The 12,095-nt window shown below is 42.8% G+C and overlaps 1 protein-coding gene across 3 annotated transcripts in view; it reads right to left on the reverse strand.

The window, feature by feature from the left end:
- Positions 1–12,095, reverse strand: part of ppp1r16b (protein phosphatase 1, regulatory subunit 16B) — a 226,875-nt gene that overhangs the window by 160,736 nt on the left and 54,044 nt on the right. For all 3 annotated transcript variants that reach the window (XM_059980832.1, XM_059980834.1, XM_059980833.1), the window contains exon 2: positions 9,307–9,728. In XM_059980832.1, the coding sequence (XP_059836815.1) occupies positions 9,307–9,571 (265 nt within the window). In that variant the 5' untranslated portion in view covers positions 9,572–9,728. The remainder of the gene's footprint in view (positions 1–9,306; positions 9,729–12,095) is intronic.

A 12,095-nucleotide genomic window follows, 5' to 3' on the forward strand; every position in this document is an offset into this window, starting at 1 on the left:
GACACGGTAAAAATGTCCAGTTGTTGTTCAGACCTAGTATCAGAATGGGGAAGAAATGTGATCTAAGTGACTTTGACCATGGAATGATTGTTAGTGCCAATGGGGTGGCTTGAGTATCTCAGAAACGGCTGGTCTGCTGGGATTTTCACACACAGCAGTCTCTAGAGCTTGCAGAAAAACACCCACCAAGCAGCAGTTCTGTAAGTGAAGATGCCTCGTTGATGAGAGATCAGAGGGGAATGGCCAGACTGGTTCGAGCCAACAGGAAGGTGACAGTATCTGAAATAACCACATGAAACAACAGCGGCGTGCAGAAGGGTATCTCTGAATGCACAACGTATTGAACCTTGAAGTGAATGGGCTACAGCAACAGAAAACCATGCAAATACACTCAGTGTGAGTATACAAACAGTGTTTTAAGAACATCAGAGGAAATTAAGTACACAGCCCAAGGAGTTGATCCACTTTTCAAGATCTTTGTCAAGCTGATCCACAATCTTAATTCCACCTTTTCGATCAGTGCCCACAAAAGTCTATTCCCCTAAGGTACAAGAATACCTGATTAGATTTACAATATAATAAACACTAGAACGTCTCCAGACGTACAAAAAAGCTGGATGAACTCAGCAGGTCGGGCAGCATCCGACCTGCTGAGTTCATCCAGCTTTTTTGTTCGTCTTGATTTAACCACAGCATCTGTAGTGCTCTTTGTGTTTAGAAAGTCTGCAGATCCCGAAAATCCAGAGTAACACACACAAAAGCTGGAGGAACTCGGCAAGTTGGGCAGCATCCGCGGAAATGAACAGACAATCGATGTGGAAACACGAGGGAATCTGCAGATGCTGGAAACTCAAGCAACACACACAAAATGCTGGTGGTACGCAGCAGGCCAGGCAGCGGGGTCTCGGCCCGAAATGTCGACAGTGTTTCTCCCAAAAGATGCTGCCTGGCCCGCTACGTTACACCAGCATTTTGTGTGTTTTGCTTGAGACAATCAATGTGTCAGTCTGAGACCCTTCTTCAGGACTGGAAAGGAAGGGGAAAGATGCCAGAATTAAAAGATGGGGAGGAAGGGATGGAAGACTAGCTAGAAGGTGATAGGTGAAGCCAGAGAGCTAGGAAAGGTTAATGGCAGGAGAGGAAGAAATCTGATAGGAGGAGGGGACCCAGGGGGTAGGTGATAGGCAGGTGAGAAGAAGTAAGAGGCCTGAGTGGGGAAAAGAAGAAGAGGAGAGGGGGTGGGAATTTTTTTTAACTGGAAGGAGAAATTGATATTCATATAATGCCGAATAATGGGGTAAAATAATCTATAATACTCCCTTTATAATGCACCCGTCAACCAGAACAGATTAAGCAATTTACTCCACCTGGGTCACTTGGAAGACAGACGACAGAACATCGCCTCTTCTCTCCCAACTGGCTTGTAATCTGTTTTGCACACCATCACCTTTCAACTAGCTTGAAAGGTTAGCAAGCTGCCAGACTGCTGGGCGGAATGGTTTATAAATTGTGAGACACAGAAACTCCACTATCTGATGAAAAGGCATTCCGGCTTCAAGAGGGCTAACATAGTTTACACCTTTCTTCTTACATCTGATGCCGAGGGAGAATGCCTCTGACATTCAGAAGCACTCAAAAGCAAAAACACTGCGAAATTATTAAGGTAACTGTCAAAAAATTACAGATAAAACATTAAAAAACATTATACAAAATTCGATTATTGTTCGGAAACTGTGCATCACCTAATACCCTTGCCCCTTGAAGCTGTTAAATCTCACCCAGAAGGAATTGCTGGACACTACCTATAATGGGCCATTCCTGGCTTCAGGTCAGTGGGCAAAATGCCAGCATTTTCTTATAAAATCCAGCCTACCGTGTTTGAAGGACTAAATGTTCTCCGATTCCACACTTCACATCCTCAAAGGAAATGCACTTCAAGTACTTCATTGTTCTACAGAAAACTAATTATCACTGGCAAAGGACGTACCTTTTTTGATCACTCACGGGTGACCTGTAGTTAAATTCTGCAGACTATTCTATTTTTGCAGCACACAAGCGTTGTTCTGAACAGACAGCAAGACCATAAGACACAGGAGCAGAATTAGGCCATTTGGTCCATTAAGTCCACTCAATCATTCAATTATGGCCAATTTATTATCCCTCTTAACCCCATTCTCCTGCCTTCTCCCCATAAACTTTGACATCCTTACTAATCAATATACCCAAAGACTTGGCCTCCACAGCTCCCTGTTGCAATGTCACCACCTTCTGCCTCATCTCTGTTTTGAAGGAACGTTCTTGTTTTCTGAGGCTGGCCCCACCACCAATGGAAACACCCTCCCCACGTCCACTCTAACTAGGCCTTTCAATGGACCCACTTCACGATGTGGTGTTTTATTCTTCTGGGCAGCTTGAACCAAATTCACAGAAATCTTGGGAAATGCAATTACTTGAAAATGGAACATTAAAAGCTCCTTCAGTACACGGATGTGGTCAGCCACAACAGCCCATGAATCACATAACGTGACCCATTAGTATGAAAGAAGTGTCTCACTCTGTACTCCAAATGTAATTGTCTAGCACGGTGTAAAATTCAAGTTAAACATTTACAACAACCACTCCAAGTACCAGAAGGTGGCTGACAAGTCTTTTAACTTTTCTGTTATTGACTTAAATAAGCTTCAGTTTGCCAATTCAATCTTTCTGTGAGGGACGTAAAGCTCAAGTAAACTGCAGTTTTAACCTTGTGTCTGAGGGAGAGTGGTTCGATTCCACAGAAAAGCTGTGCGCCTCCAAAAAAACTCCTGATTACAGAGCTTGATAACTTTTACAATACCGAATGGAAATATATCAGTATTATCACATCGGTACTCGTGACCTTCTACAGTAGACAGCATCCTTACAAGCTGCACTGATTGGTACAGAAACTGCACTGTGTCAGACAGGAAGGCCCAAGAACAGGTAGTCAAAACTGCCCAGTATATCACTGGCACCAACCAACTCGCTGTCAAGGACATATAGATGGAAGGTGCCTGGGAAAAGGGCAGCTATATCACGAAGGATCCCACCCACCCTGCTCATAGACTGTTAGTCCCACTCCCATCAGGGGAGAGGCCATAAGACCATAAGATATAGGAGCAGAATTAGGTCATTTGGCCCATTGTGTCTGCTCCACCATTTCATCATGGCTGATCCACTTCCCTTCGCAGCCCCAAATACCCATTGACTTGGCCTCCACAGCTACCTGAGGCAATGAATTCCACAGATTCACCACAAGAGTTAAAGCAGCATCCATGCCGGGACCACCAGACTCATAAACAGTTTCTTTCCCCAAGCAGTGAAGCTGAATAACACCTCCACCCACTAACCCACCATTTCTTTATCATTCCCTGTCAGAGTCACCTTTGAGTACAGACACTCCTGAGCCTAGCATCACTTTATGGACACACAATCAATCTATGTATATATAAGCAATCCTGTGTATTTTTTAGTTTTAGTCTTTTTTAATTTTGTATTTTTGTGATGCATTGGACCTGGACTAAAAATTATTTTGTTCTCCTTTACACCTGTGTACTGGAAATGGAATTAAACAATCTTGAACCGTCATTACGATTACTATCAAAACAGCATGCAAGTTCTGAGAAATTTTTTTTTCAAAGCTGCCGAAAGTTGCTGGTGTGAGCTTTGAGCTTCCCTCCTCAGGAAGTGTTTTAACACTACACTGCTGAAGAATGCAGTCACAATATCGGGAATAAGGGGCAGGTGAGGAAACAGCAAAACCATTTAAATATAAAACTCATATTCTTCCTTCCCCATTAACTTTCTCACCCCCCCCTCCTACTCCCTACAACATCAGTGAAACCTCTGAAAAGCTGTTAGAGGAAACACCAACACATACAAAACACTGGAGGATCTCAGCAGGTCAGGCAGCTTTTATGAAGGGGAATAAATAGTCAATGTTTTGGCCTGAGACCCTTCATCGGGTCTGGAAAGGAAGGGGGCAGAAGTCAGGAGGAGGAGGTTAGGGGAGGGTGAAGAGTACAAACTGATGGGTGATAGGTGAGACCAGCTGAGGGAAAGGGTGTGTGGGTGGGGTGTGGGGGAGAGTGAGAATGAAGTGTGAAACTTGGAGGTGAAACTCGGGGGGTGGGGGGGGGATGAAGTAAGAAGCTGGACGGTGATAGGTGGAAGAGGCTGACGGAGGAATCTGATAGGAGAGGAGAGTGGACCAATGGCAGAAGGGAAGGAAAAGGGACATCAGAGGGAGGTGATAGGCAGATGAAGAGAAGGGGCGAGAGGGGATCCAGAAAGGGGAATGGAAAAGGAGAGAAAAGGCTCATCGCTCACCTCCAACCCCAACACCCTGAACATTTCAATCTGGCCCGGCAGTCAAATCGTTCAAATTTTGGGTCGTACTTCACCCACGAGCACAGGCTCTACCGTTTTGATATGGCCAGTACCTGATCTTTCCAGATCAGCTTGGGTCTTAAGTCAATGAGGCCTTGGATCTGTTCTCACCTCAACTTGCCTACGCTGCATTGAATTATCCAACCATTCCCAACCTGGACACTCTCTCCTCTCTGCCCATTGAGCAGAGGATACTCAATGCTGAAAGCAGGCACCATCAGGCTCAAGGACACTTTTTATAAATTACTAAATGGTCCTCAGTAAAATAAGATGAAGTCTTGACTTACAATTTACCTTAACATGGTCTTGCACCTTATTGTCTGCCTTCACTTTCTCTGTATGTAACTACATTCTGCATTCTATGCTGTAAGCAATGTAGTTTTCTAGTTTTAGAGAAAGTTTTTTCCCTTTATGTACTGATGAGATGGAATAATTCGTATGAATAGCTTGCAAAATAAATTTTTCACTTTACCTCGGTACATGTGATGTTAACAAGCCAATTTGCTAATTTAAATCTGCTGAAAATTCATCATCTTGAAACATTAACCCTCCCCATGTCTCCAAATGTTCTGCCTAAACTACTTCTACTCCTTTGGAATTCCAAACCAGAATCCTGAAATGCTCGCTGTCCTAATTCCAGTAGAGTAGTAGTACTCTAGAGTAGAGTAGGTCACTCGAGTTGAGTATGGTGATCTCCTGTTTCTAATGCAGCGGATCTCAACACAACCACTGATACTCTCAAAGAATTCAGCAGATGACAGGAAACTTCAGGCTCCCTCCTCTCCCAGCTTGTATCCTGTGTGAGGGAATTCATGTGGAACTTTATCAAGTCAGGGATTCCTACCAGAATATTCAGGATCCAACAGGGGCTAATTCTAATGGCAAGAGTCCAACTAGAAAAATAAACACAAGGATTTTTAGAAGGTGTTGGACCTCTGTTTATTTCCTGATCCTTGGGGCTCTTCTAGCAGTCAAGAATGATGAGTAGTCTTAATTCTAAGATTTCAGTTTATTTTGGAGTACCAAAAAACATATGAATTCTAATCAAACTAAATAAAGAGCTGAGAAATTATGCTAAGAAGTGCAAAACAGAGGAATTAAGGTGGCGCTTTTGAAAAGTTCATCACTTTTATAGATAAGGGAAATTCCTTAGATAGTAATGGATTAGTTAATAGGCTTCATAATTAAAACAATTACATCAAGTACAAACAATTACAATTACATGGGTAACGTGCTAATACTTAACCAATTAAAATTGAGAAATGTTGGTTTAGCTGCTATACTGCTTTCTGCCAGTGAGTGTGAAAAATACACATTTGTTAAAAAGTACAAATCTTATATAAAAAAAATTATTAAAACTACAGTGGTTTCCAACAAAGGTATCACAGGAGAGTGGCAGAAAGAACAGACAGCCAATGAGGAAATATTACACATGGGGACAAGAACAATATAAACAAGATCTCCACTTGTTGGAATAGTTTCAGAGTATTAATTCAGTCCTGGATGGGGTAACTATGTTAAAACATAATGTTAGTCTTTAATACAAAGTGGATGGGACATAGGAGTAAGGAAACATGTCTGCCTCTATATCAGCTTCAGAAAGTTCATTCATCAACCATATACTGTTTCTCCCAAGGAAGAATATCCTGCCTTACAAGAGCATACGAAGGTTTACTCTGTTGAGAATGATACCTTATCTGGCAGGATGGAGAGAGATTAGATTTCTAGAATGTGAAAGAACGATAGCTGGTTGAAAGGCACAGGGTATAATTTATAAAGAGTTTAACAAGTTAGTGAGTGGGTGTGTCTACCAGCTGGAGTCCAAAACCAGAAAGCAACAGTTTCAAGATAAAGAGCCCATACCTCAAGGTTTGACAGCAGTTTCTCCCACTGCCGTCAGGCCCTTGAACTGACCCGAAGAACCCTAGTATTAGCTTCAACTGATTTCTTTAATCTCTCTCTCATGCACACGCAAGTTGTACTCGTGTTGCCATGTTTGTTTTCAAAGTAAATTTACTATCAATGTATATCGTATACGGCCTTGAGATCCATTTCTTTACAGGCCCCCCACAGGAAAACAAAGAAATACAATAGAATCAACAAAAAAGCAAACGCAGACGAACATCCAATTGCAAAAGAGACAAACTGGGCAAATAATAGAAAAGTAAAACAAATAATACTGGGAACACGAGGAAACGTTGGAGATGGATTAAGCACATGATGAGAAGAGAGGGCAACTCCATCATCAAGACAGCACTTCATTGGACCTCTGAAGGGTGGAGGAAGCACAGGAGACCAAAGATAACTTGGCGCTCCAAAGTAGAGGCAAAAATGAGGACACCTAAGGCAAATAGAGAAGGTGGCCAAGGACATACAGAGATAGAGGACATTTATTGTTGCTCTAAATGCCAGCGGTGTAACGATCAGTAAGTATGTATGTATGCCCATGGCTATAAACTTGAACATGGGCTTGGACTTGAAGGGCTGGTGAGGTGATCTTTGGAATTCTCCTCCACGAGGATTGTGAATACATTGCTTTTGAATATCTTCAAGGCAAGTTCACTAGTGACATTTGGACACCAAGAGAATAAAGTATTGCAGAGACCAAGAAGAAAAGAATTGTGATAAACAATTACCACCCACCCCCAATCTTATTGGATGAGCAGGCCAACAAACTACTCCACTTATATGTTGAGTTATGAATAGGGTGTGAGGGAAAGAACTGTGAACTATCTCTGCTTCTAACGTCATCTGCAAGAAACCAAGAGGCATATTTGAAATGGGTAGCATGATATGAGGGAGCATAATTTTAAGGTGATTGGTGGAAAGTATAGGAGGGGATATCAGAGGTACTGCAAATTTTTTTTACACAAAGAGTAATGGGTGTGTAGAATGCACTGCCAGGGGCAGTTGTAGAAGCAAATAGCTCATGGATGATATTAAAATGGAGGCTTAGATTGATCTAGAGTAGGTTAAAAGGCCAGGACAATATTGTGGACCTAAGGGCCTGTACTGTGCTGTAATGTTCTATGTTTTACATTCTACAGCCTAAGAAGCTTAAGGAGATTTAGCATGTCACCAGATACTCCGACGAAGTTCTACAGATGCACTTTAGAAATATCCTGACTAGTTGGATCACGGCTTGGAATGGCAATTCGATGCACAGGAATGGAAGAGGCTGTTGAGAGTAGTGGTCACGACCTGGTTCATCATGGGCACAGTCCTCCCCACCACTGACTCACTGACGCAGGAGGCGCTGCTTCAGTCTGGTGGCATCTATCATCGAGGACCCCCAACATCTGAGCAACGGGCTTCTTCTCACTGCAGGCAGCAGGCAAGAGGCACAGGAGCTGAAAGCCCCGCACACCAGGTTTAGTAACGGTGATTTTCCTACAACGAACAGATTCTTCAACCAATCTGCACAACTCTGAACCTTGCCTCAGCAACAGAACACAGTGTATCATCTGCTGTACTACCATCAACTTGTTTCTGCTTGTGATTATTTTCTCTAATATCTTATTTCACACTGTTTCACTTATGCAAAACTTAACGTTCTGTTTGTTGTCTGAATCTACATTCCTGTGATGCTGTTGCAAGCAAGTTTTCATTGTACCTATAGCTCACCTTACTTGCACACATGATAGTAAACTCGATTCCCAGAGCACTCCAGCACAAAACCAGGCCATTCAGTCCATCTAGTCCATGCCAAACCGTTATTCAGCCTAGTCCCATTGATCCATATCTACACCATAGACCTCTTACCCCTCAGGCTACATCCACACTAGACTGGATAATTTTGAAAACGCCGGTTTTGCGTAAAAACGATAGGAGTCCACACTACACGTTTTTAAAAATATCTCTATCCACACTGAAACAGAGATTTCGGCAAAAATCCTCCTCCTGCGCACGCGCTGGACTCATCTACCGAAAACAAGCGACATATTTGGTGTCGAATCTCGCTGTGAAAGTGCGTGGTTGTGTAGTTACAGACCAGAAAACTTAAAACAACGGACAGCTGTTGGCTCTTGCGCAGGAGAACTTACAACTAAAAAAAAAACAATTACTGGAGCGTATGGAGGCAAATGACGGAGTTCACAGGCAATGTGACCCAGCTGACGAAGAACATTGAAAAACTGACCAACTCCGTTGCATTAATAAAGCACCTTGTTAAATGTATAAAACATGTCTGCATCAGTGTTATCTTGTATTTCCATACAATGTTACATTAGGCTGTTACACATCTATTGTCAGAGAAGTACTTGCATAAATAGGTAAACCACCTTCATACGAGCAAGGACAGAAAACAGGGCAAAGTGAGTCCAGCATACTCTCTGCCCTGTCGTACGATGGAGGCGATTGTGGCCTTTCCATGACCACGATAGTTCTTGGAAAATTTTTCCACAGAAATGGTGTGCCTTCTTCTGGGAAGTATCTAAACAGTGTCTATAAAGCGCCATTATCAATACCCTTCAGAAACTGTCTACCTGGTGTCAGTGGTCACATAACCAGGACTTGTGACATGCACCAGCTGTTCATATGACCGTCCACCATCTGCTCCCATGGCTTCATTGATCCTGATCAGGGGGCTAAGCAGGTGCTACATCTTGCCCCAGGGTGACCTGCAGGCTAGTGGAGGGAAGGAGTGTCTTACACCTCCTTTAGCAGAGACGTATCTCCACCCCGAGATATACACCTCTTTCAAATTTCCTTCGCTCCATGGAACAAATTCCTAACCTATTCAGCCTTTCCCCATCACTCAGTTCCTCGTGTCCTGGCAACATCTGGACTTGTATAGCAAAAACTGAAAAGAACAAAAGTATCAGCACAATTTTATTAAAAATGTTTGAAGTCTAAAATATTGTCAGGGCACAGTACAGAAGCATACAACAATTCACCTACCTTCTTCCAGGTCATTGCGGGAGGAGGCCTCCAGAAGCGTTACGTTGGGAGTGAAGCTGACCCTCTTCTGATTCCCCGCGCCTTTCTTTTTGTCAGTTTTCCTCTTTTTGTTCTGCATCTCCTTCTCATAATGCGCCCATTTCTTCAGCTGCTGTGCCCGCCGCTTCTTTGCGGCTCTCAGGCGATCCGGGGTGGGCAACCTTTCCTGGAACTGGAGTTCCGTCAGGAGGTCAGTGCGGCTGGTCATGACCAAGTGAAGGATCATCAAATCAGGGGCGCTGGGAGCAGGACGAGGTTGGAGGAACGCATGGACGGGTGCTCACTTGTCCCAGCGCTACAGCTGACAGGTGGTAGACTTACAGCCGCTCCTCAGCAGAGGGGCAAGGACCAGTGATCAGCCAGATTCTTGCCATTTGCTTGCCCTAAGAAGTGCAAAGCAAAAAATTGGTGCATTAAGTCATTTGGTTCAGGACCACACTCTACACGGAAAATGTAACATCCGCCCTGGACATCCAACCCTTAACAAACCCACACAGACACAGATCACAGTGTGAACAAACACAAATACCCATGCACAGACGCATTCTAGATTCAAGATTACTGCCATATGGGTGTACAGGAGAAGAACACACCAAATATAAATATCACAATTAGAATCAGAACCAGGTTTAATATCACCAGCATATGTCATGAAATTTGTAGTCCTTGTGTTAGCAGCACAATGGAATATAATATGATTTTTAAAATATGAATTACAATAGTATATATGTATATTAACTATATAGTGCAACTAAAAAGTAATGAGGAAGTGTTTGTGGGTTCAGTGTTGACTCAGAAATGGGATGGCAGAGGGGGCGAAGTTGTTCCTGAATTGTTGAGTGTGTGCCTTCAGGTTTCTGAACCTCCTTCCTACCGGATGGTAGTGATGAGGAAAAGGCATGACCTGGGTGAGGGGGTGTCGTTAATGATGGATGCTGACGTTTTCAGGATGCTGCAGAACATCCAGCACATCTTCAAGGAGCGGTGAAAGCAATCCTATCAAACACAATGTACGAGTAACTGTTATGTAATAGACTGACTGGGTGATGGTAGGTGATGTGCATGTAGTGGTGGTGAGTTGGGTTAATGGGTGGGGGGTGTTATTAAGCCTGACGGCTTGGGGGAAATAACTGTTTTTGAGCTTAGTGGTCCTGATGTGGATGCATCCCTGACGGGAGCGGGACAAACAGTCCAGGAGCAGAGTGGGTGGGATCCTTTGTGATATTGCTGGTGTTTTCCCAGAACCTTTCTGTATATAAGCCCTTGATGGTGGGTGGGCTGGTGCTGGCGATGGGTTGGGCCATTCTAAGTAGATCCCTTCTATCTGCTGTAGGACAAATTTCGTACCACAAATTGGCACAGCGAGTTAGGACACTCTTGGCACATCTGTAAAATGATGTGAGTATGGGTGTACAAAGTCCAGCTCTCTTCATCCTCCTCAGAAAGTACAGGCATTGATGAGCTTTCCTAGTTGTGTGTAATTATCTTACTAACCTCAATCAGGTCTCCCATCAGCCATAATGGAATTGCAGAGCAGACTTGATGGCCGAATGGCCTAATTCTGCTCCTATATGTAATATTTATGGTGTTCCAAGACCATAATGAGATTATGTGAAATGTGAACTCGCAGGAGTTTAAAATTGCTCACTCTTTCCACTGCCGTACTGCCCATGAGAAGAGTGGTATGAGTGCTGACACAGGTAATGACCTGCACTGCCACTAACATTTGTGATATGCAGATAGCCTGCATGATGCCATCACCTGATTCATGATCCATGTGGTGGTCAGTTCCACCTGCACTTTATCTGTATGTGTGTGTTACTAGATAAATATGGACCCTTTCACAGGACCACAAAAAGTCTTGCACACACAGTCAGAGCTCCAGATTCCTGAGATGAAACTATGATTTATTTTATTTTATTTCACTGAGATACAATGCAGAATAGGCCCTTCTGGCCCTTCAAGCTTCACTGCCCAACGGCTACGAATACACTGGACAACAAAGGTTTTGCTTACCGAACAGGTTTGAGTGTATCTTATGGATGTTGGGCTGCAGATCATGAAAGTCACCATGAAATTCCCCTATCACGCAATTTTTTAAAAAATTGTCTACATTTATGGTTTTAATTCATAATTCAGATCAATTAAAATGGTGCCCACAATACAATAGTTGAAAATAATAGTAAATAAAGAAACAATAAATTTCAAGAACACGAGATGAGGAGTACTTCAAAGTGAATCCACAGATTGTAGGAATATTTCAGTGATATAATGTGCCAGGGGACTGTGGATATTGGATTTCGCTTGGCTGTTATCTCATGATGGATGAGGACAGCATACCATTGTGAGGATTAAGTAAGGTCTGGTCTTCCAAGTCTACTTGTAGAATACAGTACAAATCAGTTGACATCAACACCTAGAGCTTAATATTACTTAAAAGAAACAGGGATTTGAATAAAGATGCACCCATTGTTTTCAAAATCAGAATCTGGTTTATTATCAAGTTCAAAGTAAATTTATTATCAAAGTACACATATATCACCGTATACAACCCCTGAGATTCATTTTCTTGTAGACATACTCAATAAATCCAGAATGGAATAATACCATAATTGAATCGATAAAAGACTGCACCAACCGGGTGTCCAACCAGTGTGCAAAAGACAACAAACTGTGCAAATACAAAAAGAACATATAATAATAAATAAATAAATGTGCAATAAATATCGAGAACATGAGATGAAGAGCCC

This window comes from Hypanus sabinus, chromosome 9 (genome assembly GCF_030144855.1).
Source record: "Hypanus sabinus isolate sHypSab1 chromosome 9, sHypSab1.hap1, whole genome shotgun sequence".
Taxonomy (NCBI): Eukaryota; Metazoa; Chordata; class Chondrichthyes; order Myliobatiformes; family Dasyatidae; genus Hypanus; species Hypanus sabinus.